Genomic DNA, 16,844 nt, shown 5'->3' with positions numbered 1-16,844 from the left:
GAGATTGCTAATTACTATCAAATTCTTTCATTATATTATTTAAAGGATTTCTCAAGGCTTCCCAATTACATTAATCCCTGCAGCAGCTAGCCAAGATCAAGCTGTTGTTGTTGTTGTTGTTGCTAATTACTATCATGTTCTTTCCTTATATTGCAAATTACTATCAAGTTCTTTCATTATACTATTATATTATATAAGTAGTTTTTCCTAGGCTTCCCAATTACATCTATCTCTAAGATCAAACATTTTGTAAAAACTACAATTCTAAGTCTATGAGTAGCTTCACTGAAAGCCTAAAGTCTATGTAGTGTAACATACACTAAATAACAACATAAATAAATATATTTCAGATAATTATTCAAAAGAGATTAAAACAATTATTCATCTATGTTAATATTATACCAACTTTACCACTATAAATACCAAACAATAATAATAAGAGGGGGTTTTGACCGTCTGACTATTTATTGCAGGGGGTTTAGACTGGAGGGGGTTTTGACCGAGGGGGTTTTGACCGAAGGGGGTTTTCACCTGGATTCCATTGATATATACACAAACACATGCATATTAATTGCAAATATCAAAACTTTATTAAGATGCAGTTTTAACGAGTCGGTCATTCTGTTAAAGAAGGAGATTGCACACAATCGAACAAACAATAATAGTAATATAAAACTTTATTAACGTCAAAAAATTAAATATGTCGATGACTACTCCACAATTCAGTAGTAACAAAGGGCCTTTGTTGCAAGCGACTGGAGCGTGAACGAGCCAAAGTCCTTTAGTGGCTGATTGAGGCCGCTTAGCGCTATGAAAATCAAAGGCAGATAAGTATGTTTCTAATAGAGGCTATAGCCACAAAACTGCCAGCCACCACAAATGCCCGACAATCACCAAAGCGACAGAGAGTAGTACACACGCCAAGCAGGCATACCAGTCGTAGCTCAAAGACTTTTTCACCTGGAGAAAAGGTGAATACATGTATATAATATTGTTTCTTTGTGTGTGTGTGTGTGTGTGTGTGTGTGTGTGTGTGTGTGTGTGTGTGTGTGTGTTACCTGTACGAGTTTTAGATTAGTGTAACTTCATTATACACATGCAGGTGTTGCTATTGAGCATAAAATGTCGCCAGATTATCTTTTAAACCTTTTTTGGAAATTCGCAGTTGAGGAATTTGGCGAGAAACAGTTCTGATATGTATAATGTATTGCATTTAACACCTTACAAATAACCATTAAAACTTCTGTTTACTGGTGCAAATGTATATAATTCAAAAACATATTTTCATTCTTTAGGTACAATATTAATATAAGACACGTGTAGTACACAGACAAGCAATTTGATTTAATGTTCAATTTAAAAAACCACATTTTTATTAAGTTTTTAATTCTGTATATAGGTATCTACATCTATGAAGAGCAGTCAACTGCAACAGGCACTCATCATCAACAGCAAGTCCAAGTACCACACTGGGTTCCGCCGGATCTTCAACAGCAGCAAGGCTGCAAAAAGGGCTCGAGTGTAATTTCCTCTTAAAGACTAAGAACATTTTTAATATCGTGTAGCCTATCGGTCAGTAACATAATTTCATTCTACATTTGATAAATATGATTGTAAAAAGTACAGTTTTATAGTTCATATTCCTTTATATATATATCTCTTTATATGCTCATATGCAAGTAAATATATTATTATTAGTGTTTTCCCTAAAAATTAGGCAAAGCATGGTAGACAAAACACTTTGGGGGCAATTTTGACCATTTTCAGGGCACTTATTTGCATTAAAGACAGAAACAATTGAAATAACATAAATTTAATTAATGTTCTTACTTTAATAAATGAATGGCAAAATATATAAAAGAGATATTTTTATTAATTAATACTTTTTTTGTTGTGTTTTATCAAGGCAATTTTAGAATTAATGATTAAAAACGTTTTTTTTAAAAATCTCAGTGCAGCATGGCACTGATTAAGGCAAGATGGTGCTAGACTACTGAGGCATGGTGCTGCACCATGCTAAAACAAGCTAGGGAAAACACTAAATATAACACCAAACATTTCTTTGTTTTAACTGTTTAAAATGTCAAAATTTATGTTTGAATTATTTTTAGACTTAGAGAGATAATTATTTTGATAAACAAATCAGTACCAACTTCAGTGAAGAAAGAACTTGTAGATCAGCGTCAAATATCAATTGTCGTACCGTTAACTTCCAGTGCGTATCGCTGAGTAATCTCATTAATTATGGCTACATTCTAGCTGAAAAAAAGTTTTAAACCTTTTTTAACACTCCCACAGCCCCTATCGTTTTGAGTACAGAAATCGTGGTCGCAACGAGCGTCCTTGAACATGAAATTGATATAAGCACGTTAGTTCCCGACTGGCAGTCATTAGTGGCCATACATACATGCGATGAAACTCATCAAGGCGCCTTCAAATCAATACACGTTGATATCGCCATCGGTCCCTAGACGTCAGCTTGTCCATTATGACGCAACTCCTGTCTCCAGCTGGCCATTGTGTATTGTGTTACGGAATCAGTCTTTGTTCAGTTGTTAGGCTGTGTTCTACGTAGGTTAATGCATTACCAATAATTATTAACTACCAGATTTGAAATTACGTTTGCTTGGATCAAACGATCGTTCATATACAATTAATTATTAAGTAAACAGAAAACTTACAACCAACAGGCGTGCGCTACAACAGCTTGTTCTGAATGTGCACGTAAAACCCTATGACCTGACCAGGGGCCTAATTCACAAAGCTCTCTTAGGCTCTGCTAGACAACAAAGCATCCTCTTTGCAAGTCTTTTAGCATTGCACTGCAAGATCGCAAAGTTGCGAGAGTTTATTGAATTCGGCCCCTGACCTACAACCAACCAAAAACAAAAATGAACTACTTTATTACTTAATTTACTAGTATCCTAGCGCATTTGTTTTTCATATTTCTGCATAATTCTTAGGGGGCGGGTTTCAGCTCAATCGTTTGAGTGCTCGCGTTGCAGGATCGAACAACCTCGGTGGAATCATTCAACCGATTGATTTTTTCTCTCGTTCCAACCAGTGCACCAGATCTGGTCAATGACCGTGGTATGTGCTGTCCAGTCTGTGGGAAAGTACATATAAAAGATCCATTGCTAATGTAGCGGGTTTCTTCTCTAAGACTCGTGTCAGAGTTACCAAATGTTTGACCTCCAATAGCTAGTGATTATTAAATCAATGTGCTCTAGTGGTGTCGTTAAACAAAACAAATTTTAGTATTTCTTAGTTTGATCTGAATAAGTTCAATAACAAAACAAATATAATTATTTTGCAAGATAAGTTATAAAGATCGAATGAGCTATGCAGTGATTCAAAACAGGATTTTGTTGCATTTTGCGTTTTGATCTTGCATTAACAAACATCGCCATCATTCCCCTTAACGCTTCGGAATACATCTTATGATACCCCATCCCTCTCAAGGGCGTTGTGTAATTGTTGAACAGCTCCTCAGTGCACACACACACACACACACACACACACACACACACACACACACACGCATTCTACTACTGTACTAGTGACTAATTCATAAAAATAAAATAATCAAATTAAATTACTACTTACTTTATCTTTCATAAGAGGAGGCAATACGTAGCACATACTTTTGTCGTATCCTGTCGATAACACCCCAAATGACTGAAATGTATCCTTCAAATTCAAAATGGAATGAATAATCTGTAATTGTTTTGGTTTAATGATGTAATTAAATCCAAATTCACCCAAAACGGCATTAGCCAACTCTTTCATGTTGTAACGTCGCTTGGTATGAGACGGCCCCTGTAACTTTGTGTAAGGTGGAATTACCCAGTGGGCGATCACGTGACCTACATCACGATATAGGTCAGCGAACTTTATAATTCTTGCGACGGAGTGTCACGAAGTTTAGCTGAATGTGGGTGCTGTCAGATTTCTTTCTGTAATGTGTGTATTAGTGATTAATATGTGGATTTTTTAAAATCAAGTAACTCGAACATGATCGATGTAAAGGTATTTGACGTCAAACATAGAATTGTTGTGGTATTAGAACGGGAATCCGTGACTACCGTGTGGTGGGCAGCGATTGCCAGAAAATTACATAGCTTGGTCTCTGACTGTAAGGGCTGAATATCTGTCCAAATATCCGTCTAGCCCTCTACAGTCAGAGTACTCGGGCTATGTTTCAGGGAGATCGTAGAATATTTCAATTGACATGTTCATGGAGATCGTACAGAACGTTTCATTTGACATGTTTCAGTGAGATCGTACAGAATATTTCATTTGACATGTTTCAGGGAGATCGTACAGAATTTTTCAATTGACATGTTTCAGGAAGATCGTAGAGAACATTTCATATGACATGTTTCAGGGAGATCGTAGTTTCAGGGAGATCGTAGAGAACATTTCATTTGACATGTTTCAGGGAGATCGTACAGAACATTTCAGTTGACATGTTCATGGAGATCGTACAGAACATTTCATTTGACATGTTTCAGGGAGATCGTACAGAATATATCATTTGACATGTTTCAGGGAGATCGTAGAGAACATTTCATTTCACATGTTTCAATAACAATAATGCATTTAATACCGAAACACTTTGAAAACTGTACGCCGAGAATTGAAATTTGGGTGACCGGTCAAAACCCCCTCCGGTCAAAACCCCCTCAGTCAAAACCCCCTCTAGTCAAAACCCCCTCCAGTCAAAACCCCCTTATTTAGGAAATAATTATAAGAAATGACAAAATAATTAATACCCAAAATATTTATTCACACTTGCATATTATAACATTTGATTGCATAGACTTTTGTATAAGTCATAATCCATTAGATCGCATTTAGATATATTTCCATCTGATGCAGTGTCCGATGCCTTTGAGAGTATCCTCCATTGACTTAGCACCATCTCGGCGGGCTGTGCACAAATTCAAGAGCTTAGACTGCAATTTGACTGTTTTACGGCGAGCACATTTTGCTGGGGGCTCACCCCTGTTGTCTCGCAGTAACAGTGTGGATGCCATTGCCTGGTCTTTTCGCAGACTGTCTATGGCACGCCAGATGGTTGGGTGAGCATGTCCGATAAGCTTGGCAAAGGCATTATTCCAGCCTTCACACACGTTGTTGGTTCGAGATCCATTAGTTAGTGTGATGTCATGGACATTCCAGAGTTCTGGAGAAAATGTTGGAGGCGATCGACGCATCCTGATGGGTGGAACAATGCCGTTTGGTTGTGTTGGTAGCTGGATACGGCGAAACTGACCAGAGACGTATGTGTTATCGAAGTAGTCGATTAGTGGTTCAAGTCCTTCTGGTGTGTTTTCCCTCAAGTATTGGATACCGGACACAACATCACCTGTTGGCAAAAATGCCAAACCATCCAACATGCCACAGAAAAGTTTTACGTCACTGTTCTCCCGATACAAATGTACAAGTCCCAGACTCTGAATCTTCCTCCACGTGCTCTGTGTCAGGTGATAAAAGTAGCCATGACTTCTAGTGTGTGGGCCGAACGTTGAACTGACAGCGTTGATGATGGCTAACTCGTAGTCGGTGATCACAGTTGATGAATCTAATTGAAAACCAAGCACCTGACACTTATTCTCGATGGATTGTAACAGTTCTTCATATGTGGATTGACTCTTGTTTGAGAGAAATGCATAGACACGGCTGATCGATGAATCTCCGAGCGGCGCACGAATGACAAACAGTTGATGGAACAGGAGCGGAGCAGGGTTAAATGTTCCATCCATGTACCAGACATCCGAACGAGCCAGATGCGTTAGTCCCTCTTCAGTCGCAAACACTAACATACGGCTGGGCGAATCCACACCATTGTCATAGATCAAAAACATTTGTGGATCATCACCTCCAGTCGTAATCCACTGATCCTCAATGATTAAGTACTTGAAGTGATTGTGGATTTTTAGGAAGATGCTTGGCACGCTCCCGACGTAGTGTACGTTTCACAACTTCTGGGTTGCCTAGAGCAGCACGAATATCAGTTGTAGCAGTTGCTGTAGTATCCACGACTATCTGGGTTGGCGTACCCCGCGATGTACCACTTACGTTCTTCATGGTGTTTTTCAGCCTACTAGCTGCAACAGAGTCGGGATTGGAATCATGAGTGTGTTGGACAGTGTGTATCACTGTCTGGATCTCAATATCTGTGGTCACTGCTCCCTTGCAAGAAAAGGAAGCCCTGTTGGAGCATTCCCATCGCACTGTAGACTTAGACTTGTTCTTTTTGGTATACATATATCCTTCATGCAGAAGCTTTTGACCACCCTTGTGATTTTGTATCACTTCCATGGTTGTTCACAGAATGAATGATTAATAGACCAGACCCTAACCATTTTCTTGTAGCATCCCATGTGACATTTGCTGCATGTACTCTACTTTCATGTTCAAAAATAACTGCTCAATCATTAATCCCATCAATAGCTAAGATCCCTTCAATAGCTAAGATCACATAAGTAACAGAGATTGCTAATTACTATCAAATTCTTTCATTATATTATTTAAAGGATTTCTCAAGGCTTCCCAATTACATTAATCCCTGCAGCAGCTAGCCAAGATCAAGCTGTTGTTGTTGTTGTTGTTGCTAATTACTATCATGTTCTTTCCTTAAATTGCAAATTACTATCAAGTTCTTTCATTATACTATTATATTATATAAGTAGTTTTCCTAGGCTTCCCAATTACATCTATCTCTAAGATCAAACATTTGGTAAAAACTACAATTCTAAGTCTATGAGTAGCTTCACTGAAAGCCTAAAGTCTATGTAGTGTAACATACACTAAATAACAACATAAATAAATATATTTCAGATAATTATTCAAAAGAGTTTAAAACAATTATTCATCTATGTTAATATTATACCAACTTTACCACTATAAATACCAAACAATAATAATAAGAGGGGGTTTTGACCGTCTGACTATTTATTGCAGGGGGTTTAGACTGGAGGGGATTTTGACCGAGGGGGTTTTGACCGAGGGGCTTTTGACCGAAGGGGGTTTTCACCTGGATTCGAAATTTGATGCGTATTATTTGAAAATAAAATCTAAGCTTATCGGATCATCAAAGATAATAAAAATAAGAAAGAATGGGTTACGTTTTGACGTTTTCAGTAGCACACGTGTTCAAATATAAAAACTGGTAAAACAACGGGTATAAGACGATCATAATATACACACTGTCTGGAAAATATTGTTCCGTACGTGTCAAGTTTTCTTCTTTTTTACGTGTATACCTTGATACAACCCTCTACCTGGACGTGTTGCTTTTTAACAAAAAAGTATAGAGGTAGAATTTTAAGGAGGCGTCAGATCGAATTAATCAATCGATCGCTAATCATCAATCAATCAATCAATCAATCAAAGAGAACATTTCAATTGACATGCTTCAGGGAGATCGTAGAGAACATTTCAATTGACATGTTTCAGGGAGATCGTACAGAACATTTCATTTGACATGTTTGAGGGAGATCGTAGAGAACATTTCATATGACATGTTTCAGGGAGATCGTAGAGAACATTTCATTTGACATGTTTCAATAACAATAATGCATTTAATACCGAAACACTTTGAAAACTGTACGCCGAGAATTGAAATTTGATGCGTATTATTTGAAAATAAAATCTAAGCTTATCGGACCATCAAAGACGTGTCAAGTTTTCTTTGGTTTTTACGTGTATACCTTAATGCAACCTGGACATGTTTCTATTTAACAAAAAAGTAGAGGGAGAATTTTAAGGAGGCGTCAGATCGAATTAATCAATCGATCGCTAATCATCAATCAATCAATAAATCAAAGAGAACATTTCGATTGACATGTTTCATGGAGATCGTAGAGAACAATTCATTTGACATGTGTCATGGAGATCGTAGAGAACATTTCATTTGACATGTTTGAGAGAGATGATAGAGAACATTTCATTTGACATGTTTCAGAGAGATGATAGAGAACATTCCATTTGTCGTTTCAGGGAGATGGTAGAGAAGATTTCATTTGACGTTTCAGGGAGATGGTAGAGAACATTTCAAATCGTATAGAGGGCGAATTTTAAGGAGGCGTCAGATCAAATTAATCAATCGATAGATAATCATCAATCAATCAATCAATAAAGCAAAGAGAACATTTCAGTTGACATGTTTTAGTAAGATCGTAGATAACATTTCAATTGACATGTTTCATGGAGATCGTACAGAACATTTCATTTGGCATGTTTCAGGGAGATCGTACAGAACATTTCATTTGACATGGTTTAGGGAGATGGTAGAGAAGATTTCATTTGACATTTCAGAGAGATGGTAAAGAGGATTTCATTTGATGTTTCAGGGAGATGGTAGAGAACATTTCATTTGACATGTTTCAGGGAGATCGTAGAGAACATTTCATTTGACGTTTTAGAGAGATGGTAAAGAAGATTTTATTTGACATGTTTCAGGGAGATCCCTTTATTTTACAAATCGGCTGTAATTACAACTGCATTCTGTAATTAAGTAGATATTTATTGAACACAATTCGATTACGGCCAGGTAATACGGTCTACAGTCACGTGCAATTTCAAAATCGTTAAATCCTGATCGGTTTGCTGTCAATTATTGTTAAAAAATCCCACAATTGCTCGATTGATTATCAGTCAAAAAATTAAAAAAACAATATTCATGTGCCTAGCGAGTTTTTGTTTGGCTTCACCAATATATACACCAAACTACAAAAAGAAAAAAATACATGCCAACTCATTTAACTCGATGTTTGTGAAATCGGACATTCTAGATAAAGCTTAGACAATAAAATAGGTTGACATTTTAGTTTTACAAAGGTTTAATGAGGCGTTCATTCTAAATTAGAATGCAAACATTATAAGCTTCCAAAGCCATCTGCAGCGGAGACGCCGTTGAATAGATACATATCAGGGCCGTAGCTAGGATTTTTTGTTTGGGGGGCGGGGGAGGGGGGACAACTGAGTAGTTAATAGTCTAAAACTCCCTTTCTTTAACTTTCTATAATGCTTTCCGAATTTTTTCGGGGGGAGGGGGTGCTAGCTACGGCCCTTGCATATTTAGTCGACTGATTTATCTGTCTACATACGCTACTCAAAACAAAACGCAAAGTGTATGGACACGTTTTAACGATGCACGTATTTGTAGCTTATTAATTTTAATTACCTTTAATTGGTGACACGGTGCCATTTTCGTCACCTGAAATAACAAAAATAGAACAGAAAGTTAAACATTATGAGACAAATAATTGTAAATAGGTCAGAGAGACCTGATTGCGTGTGTGTGTATGTATGTGCGTGTGATTACGCATGTGCTTGTGTGTGTGTGCATGCGTATGTGTGTGATTGCGTTTCTTTTATGTGTGCGTGCGTGTGTGTGTGCAATGTTTTGGTGAAATACCAATGTTAAATTTTTCAGATATTAAACAATTCTTAAATATCTTATACCTGTTCTACAAATACCAACAAATTATCTAAAATCTACCATTTACAAAGACAACATATGCACAGACCCATACAGACTTTGAAATATTTAAATACACTGTATCTACTTTCTTTTACAACGAACACAATATCAGTGAGTATCGTGAAACAAGGAAATCTGAAATAATCCTACACGTTCTGATGAAAAATGCAATACTAATTACTAATTATTAATACTGATAAAGGAAGGGGCCAAGGGTGGGGAGGACAACTGTCCCCCCCCCCCCCCCTCCAGTGCTGAAACAAAACCTTAAATTCGAGCAAAAAGGATAAAGATATTCTGGCAAAATATGTTAACCTGAGACCTTTTAACCATGTATTTTCATCATTCTAACCTCAAAATTATTTGTAATCCATGTAAAAATGCGCAGTGATTCGTTTGTAACCCTATATAGTTGTTTGGTAGTAATGGTATCATGAATAAATGTTGTTATCCAGATTCAAAGTTTTTTGTTTAATTCGGGCAAAAACCAGCCTGCCTCCCCCCCCCCCCCCCCCCCCTACAAAAATGGGAGCCCGTACGCCTATGGGTTTAGCATAGTCGGTAGAGCGCTCACCCGAGATCCTTGGGTCGCTCAATCGAACCAACTCAGCGGAATCATTGCTCCACCCACCCCGTCTCCAACCAGTGTCCCACGACTACTATATCAAAATTTGAAAAAGTCCGTCTGTGGGAAAGTGCATATAAAAGATCCTTTGCTGCTAATGGAAAGATAATGCAGGTTTCCTCTTACTACTATATATGTGTGAAAAAGTACCAAATGTTTGACATCCAGTAGCCGATGATGAATTAATCAGTGTACTCTAGTGGTGTCGTTAAACGATCCAGACGACGGCGGGCCACTGCCATGGGACCGAGGGTTACTTGGTTAGCTCTCTGAACAATAAAGACACACTGGGGTATATTTAAATGATCATTTTAGTAAATTTAAAGCTGCAGTGGGAAAGAAAGGACAGAAGTTATGACTATTTGGTATCTAACATACGGTTACTGAGAGAGAGAGAGAGAGAGAGAGAGAGAGAGAGAGAGAGAGAGAGAGAGAGAGAGAGAGAGAGAGAGAGAGAGAGAGAGAGTCTATAACCTACCAATAAAGCAGCAATGAATCGTTTATATGCACTTTACTACAAACAGGACAGTACGTACCACTGCATTTGGTTGGGACTCAAAACACCCAAGTCACAGCTCTCTACCACGGAGCTAAACACCGCCTACAGTGGGACACGATGTGGGAACCACACCCCTATCTCTCACTCGTACCGGACCTGATGTCTACATAATGAAATACCAGCCGACATGTCAGTGTTCCGAATAAATGATACACTGGACCAATATAACAAACTATTCAATGGATGTATCTTGGGTTACTAATCGTCATTGATTTCAGACTAACAGATGTACATTTACAACAATGCTTAAGATATATATATATAGAAGTGATAGGAATGACCTGTTCAGATCTTTTAGGTCAGTTATACCTTTAGAAACACGTTTGGATTGGAATGTAAAACATTTTAGAAATGCCCCCGCAAGATTTATATTTGGCTAAACCGATATTAATTCTCATAGAAATAGATACAGACATGACCTGCGACAAAATTGTCCTTATTGTCTTAAATGTATTTGAAGATGAATTTCATTATCTGTATATAGATCCACTGAATACTGATCTAAGAATCGAAATGTATTTGAAGATGAATTTCATTATCTGTATATATATCCACTGAATACTGATCTAAGAATCGAAATGTATTTGAAGATGAATTTCATTATCTGTATATATATATCCACTGAATACTGATCTAAGAATCGAAACGTATTTGAAGATGAATTTCATTATCTGTATATATATCCACTGAATACTGATCTAAGTATCGAAATGTGTCCAAAATGCATGTGTGTTTCTAGTAAATTGAAAATGATAATTTCGTAAATAGAAAATGATAATTTCGTAAATAGAAAATGTCATGCGCACAAATGGAATTTTAAGTACATTTATCTGTGAAGCACCAACAGCTGGAGATATATTTTGTAATGGTTAATGGTGTTATTGTGTATACACGCATTATATTAAAGTAATGGTTTTTATCTGTCAAATGTTTGATGTGTTATTGTGTATAGATATCAGCGCCACTCGCCTTGTTACGGGGTGCTCAGCCATAACAAATTTCGATTGATTTTGTATCCAATAGATACTATTTAAAACACTTTAAGAAACACTGATTATATAATTATAGCATTATGTGTAGGATATTCCATTAATCGATTATAATCGAAAAATGATTCTAAAAATCCATAATCGATTGTTCAAGATTAATGATAACTGTAACTGTTCCTCAAGTTTAGATGATGGAATAATTGATGTAAAAGAAACAAAATATATTAAATAGTTAAAGATAAAAATAGCGATAACAGGTGAATGATCATTATAATTCAAATCCTTATGTTTACCTAACAGATGATATAATCTAAACTTGAACGGTTGGTGCAACCCGATTATAACCAATGGAAATGATCGATTATGAAATTTCCATCGATTTCCAAAAGTAATTACCAGTAATAGCGTTTAAAAATATCGCGTGCTATGTAACAGAAATAGGTTAACCACGGACATGTTGGTAACAGCGATGCTTTGGGTGTGGCGTAACCACAGACACCAGGTTTAATGTGTCAACACGGCATGGAATGAGATTTGTCAACGAGATTACGTGTCAACTGATCAGTATCGATAAACCTGCGTCAACACAGAAACAGTGCCTGTTTTCGACAACTCTCTCTCGCGAAGTAAGATGCAATGTCCACGACAGGCGTGCTTGAAAATTTCTCTGATAGTAAAGTTTGTTTTGTTTAACGACACCACTAGATCACATTGATTTATTAATCATCGGCTATTGGATGTCAAACATACGGTAATTTTGACAGTCACAGACATGAAACCCGCTACATTTTTTCCAAAAAAAATAAATCCGGAAAAAATTCTTCTTAACCGTTTAAGGATTTTTAGACTATTAACTACTCAGTTGACCCCCCCCCCATCCCCCCCTCTCAACCAAAAATCCTAACTACGGCCCTAGATACAACTTAGAAGCATTTTAAGGTTCAAGCATGCTTTAATGGACACAGGACAAGGATTAATAAGTAATTCTGAGAGAAGAAACCCGCTACTGCACACAAGTTTATGTATTTTGTTTTTAAAATCCCAACAAAACAAACAAGTACAGTAGCTAACTCATGTGCTAACTAATTTAAATGGGTTAGGCAAAACGAATTTCACGAAACCAGTTTTCATTTTGTGTGCCCCAATTTGTCCATGTAAATGATGTCCTTTTAATGGACGAACGAAAAATAGATTACGTAAAAGTAGATTTGCGTGAACTGCGCAAACGAAACCATCGTTCTTGCAATGTTCTGAGGTCTGCAGTATATCACACACTATATAGCGTTTAATATACCAATCACGAGGAATTGGCTAGATAAAGGAAACATATCATTCAGGGGCGTAGGCTGGAGGGGGGGGGGGGGGTCGTGAGGTAAAGGAAACATATCATTTAGGGGCGTAGGGTGGAGGGGTCGTGAAGATTCGGACGAGCCCCAGCTGAGAGTAAAACAGATTTTTACGGTGCAATAATAGACTTATCCATATAGGTGTCCGAGGAAAATATAGATTAGGATCATAGTCGAATCCCCCCCCGCCCCCCAGGTCCAAAGCACGCTACGCCCCTGCCATTACTAGACCATTGATGGAAGGAAATTAACTCCACACCGTGGATCGATCGTACGACATACAGGACCTCAGGCGGCCGCTCTTAGCACGGCTTTTTATCTGACAGCAAACGTTCAAAGACGAAATTAACTTCCCACAAGAACGTCATTCAAAAATAAATTATTGATTAGGTGTTTAAAAGTATCTAGCAAAGTCGACTCTGCTCGTCGAGCCATTGTTGGGAAAATACAAACCTCTGTGATAACAGCTGTATATCAATCTACCAATGGTTTTGCAAGAGAGTATTGCAAAAAAAAAAAAAAAAAAAACCCAAACAAAACAAAAACAAAACAAAACAAAAAACAGGAAGAAAAAAAGAAAAAAAGAAGAAAGAAAATGCATCTAGATAGTTCTATCCAATGTATCATCTCTCTTGAAGAGAATAGTCCGTTAAACATGTCCGAATCAACAAATGTTAATAATATCTCAATGTCTTCTAGTGAGAACAAACTTAAATTTTTAATTTTTCATGGCTCGGTGTTGGCGAAATGTAAAATTACCCCCCCCCCCCCCCCCCCCCCCCACCACCCCCTCAAAAAAAAACAACAACAAAAAACCCACAAAAAAACTCCCAACAACAAACAAACAAAAAACAACAACAACCCAACACCCCCCCCCCCCCCACCCCCACACACAAACAAAACAAAACACAAACACAAACAAACCCACAACAACAACAACAAAAAACCTTTCGACTCCTATAACCTTCCGATGCCTCCACGTCTTCACCCTGATGTGACGTCACGTGTTTTGTCAATTTAAAGGGACTGTCTCGAGTTTTCTGCTATTGTAAAAATGCTAGACTAGCAGAGCCTCTTAACGAGTACTGCTACATATTTAGTACACTTTCTTGTTAAGAATATCGGTGTCTGGATAGTGGTAATGTTTGTAGCGGTCGAAACTAGAATATGTATTCCAATAATTTAGTACGTACACAACAACAACAAAAAATGTATTAGAAAATAAAAAGAACTACACACATTATGACGATCAAAAACACACTGGATACAAGATACTGGTGTTCTACACAAGAACAGTTATTTAAAGTGTAATTTTAGTCGTAAAAAACTATTATTAGTCGGAGACATCTTATAACGGCACCAAACTCGGAATATTCCGTTTAAGTAGCCAAATGCAAGCATTTAGTATTCTGTGTAGACGTGGGGTGGGACGTAGCAGTCGGTTTAGGATCAATCCTTGTCGGTGGCCCCATTGAGCTGTTTCTCGTTCCAGCCAGTGCTCCACAACTGGTGTAACACAGGCCGTTGTATGTACTATCCTATCTGCGGGATGGTGCATATAAAAGATCCCTTACTGCTAATCGAAAAAAAGTAGCCCATGAAGTGGCGACAGTGGGTTTCCTCTCAATATCTGTGTGGTCCTTAACCATATGTCTGACGCCATATAACCGTAAATAAAATGTGTCATGTGTCGTAGAACACCCACGAGTGCTGTGGAGTGTCACTTCTGTGGTACAGACCTTTGTTGTGTCCGTTAGGAGAATGCATTCTAGTGCATGTTAACAAGTGCCACGTAGCACAGATGAAAGTGGGTTTTGGTCAAAGAAAATAGTAATTAAAAAAATCCGGAATTTCAAAACAGGTTGTCAGGTACTGAGATTGGCCCTAGGGTTTTGGTTTCATAACGGTCTAAAATGCCGACCCACGTCAAGTCTAAAATGCCGACCCACGTCAAGTCTGTATGCAAAGCATCGGCCGAAATCATATCGTACGTTTTGCTCGAATATAAAAAAAAAGAAAGATAAACAGCAGACCCCCAAAAAACCCCCAAAACAAAACAACAACAACAACAACAACAACAAAACAAAAACAAAAAAACAACAACCCAAAACAACAAAAAACCATTGTACAATTAAAAATCCGGATTTCCATATAAATCTTGAAAACTTTCATATCTGAATATAATATTAAAATACAGTCTATATACATGTGTTACGATTTTCTTCTAAATGCAGATAATAGACCTCTAGCACCTCCAGGCAACTATAAACAGTATATACACGTGTCTGTAATATCCAGTGAATGTTGGTGTCACAAACACTGTATTTGCCAGGGATTTCTGTCTACTACACATTAATTGGAATATAGTTAACATGCCTTTGTAATTACAGTGCAAGCACGCTCGCCATGGGCAGTGTCTTCCACTGTCTTGTGAGAGGTCGCGGCAGCCTGTGAGCAATCGATTTAATGTGCTTAGAGCTCATAACTCTCGTTTCCATCAAAATAATGAAGAGGTTCGCATAGGTTTCCACTCACAAGTCGGGAATACCAGGAACAGAATCCCGCCAAATCTAGTTACGATAAATCAATGTCTTTGTTCACACAGTTGTGGCCATACCAATCAGTTCTACTGTCAAAACAACGCGTGTGTAAAAAACAAACACTATATGATGCCAATGTAAACACGATGCAATATTAGTTTAAAAAAAAGTAATATCAGTGTTAAACCCAACAAAACAACAACAAAAAACCACCTACCCCCCAAAAAAAATAAAACAGACCCACCCCCCCCCCCAAAAAAAAAACCAGAAAGAAAAAGGAAAAGAAAAAACGAAACAAAAAACAACCTATGTATTATCAGTCTCAAACACTGCACATCAGTGTTAATGTAATCACAGTGTTAATGTAATGACAGTGTCAATGTAATCACAGTGTCAATGTAATCACAGTGTTAAAACGCCAAGTACTGCCAATTTAAATGCGATGCAATATTAGTTTCAACCTTTTCATGCACCAATAATTATTCTTGAAGATGATTGCTATAGTGTTTTGACAAATCGCTCGTTCGCAAGTCTCTACACACACGGTTCAAACAGCTACACAGGATCGTACCAAATCGGCTGGGACTTTGGCTTTTACGCCTACATCACCAGTGTTTGTCCATGTCCGCTATTGTTAACACAGTATGAAATGATCATATTGTCAAGGTGGATCAAATTCACAATGTCCGGTTTAATCCACTAAATAGTTTGCATAAATAATTGGAGTCTTGAAATTCTTGGTGGCTACCATTGAAGATATTCGCTATGGTTCAACGATGTTTTAATCGAGAGTAGTACTCCTAAAACGAGTTGTCACCGGAGTCAGTACCTTTCAGTTTACAGCCAATATAAATATACTAATTGTCCTTAGAATGTGTTAAGTATTTGAGCTGCATATAATTTGTCAACTCTCTCTGAGAATGAAAATTCGTTACTATAACTGTCATCAGCCTAATCAAGTGCTATACCAAAATGGTGATTTCGTGTCACACCCACTTCATGTTTTAAACAAGATGGGTTTTTATAATAATTAGGTCTAGTATTGGCGACATCATTTGTGGTGAGAATTTTGGAAGGGTTCACTACGTTTTACCTTGTTCCCCCAGTGACAGTTATGACTAGATATGTTTCTTTGTATCATGTTTTTAGTGATCCACACCAACACCAACAATTTGCTGATTCTATACACAGGCCATTGATTTTGCCTGTTTTAATACATGGCCATCACTTTCAAGTGATCAGTGAGCGTAACAATAAAGCAAATGGAAATATCATATGCATTTCCCACTGAA

At 37.5% G+C, this 16,844-nt stretch overlaps 1 protein-coding gene across 4 annotated transcripts in view; it reads right to left on the bottom strand.

Annotated features, from left to right (window-relative positions):
• The window catches only part of LOC121382579 (serine/threonine-protein kinase rio2-like), a 69,252-nt gene that overhangs the window by 29,220 nt on the left and 23,188 nt on the right, over positions 1-16,844 (bottom strand). For all 4 annotated transcript variants that reach the window (XM_041512060.1, XM_041512061.1, XM_041512059.1 and 1 more), the window contains one exon: positions 9,194-9,226. In XM_041512060.1, coding sequence (XP_041367994.1) covers positions 9,194-9,226 — 33 coding nt within the window. The remainder of the gene's footprint in view (positions 1-9,193; positions 9,227-16,844) is intronic.

Source organism: Gigantopelta aegis, chromosome 10, assembly GCF_016097555.1.
Source record: "Gigantopelta aegis isolate Gae_Host chromosome 10, Gae_host_genome, whole genome shotgun sequence".
Lineage (NCBI taxonomy): Eukaryota > Metazoa > Mollusca > Gastropoda > Neomphalida > Peltospiridae > Gigantopelta > Gigantopelta aegis.
Note: the sequence above shows the minus strand (reverse complement) of the source record. Positions and strands in the feature narration are given on the sequence as shown.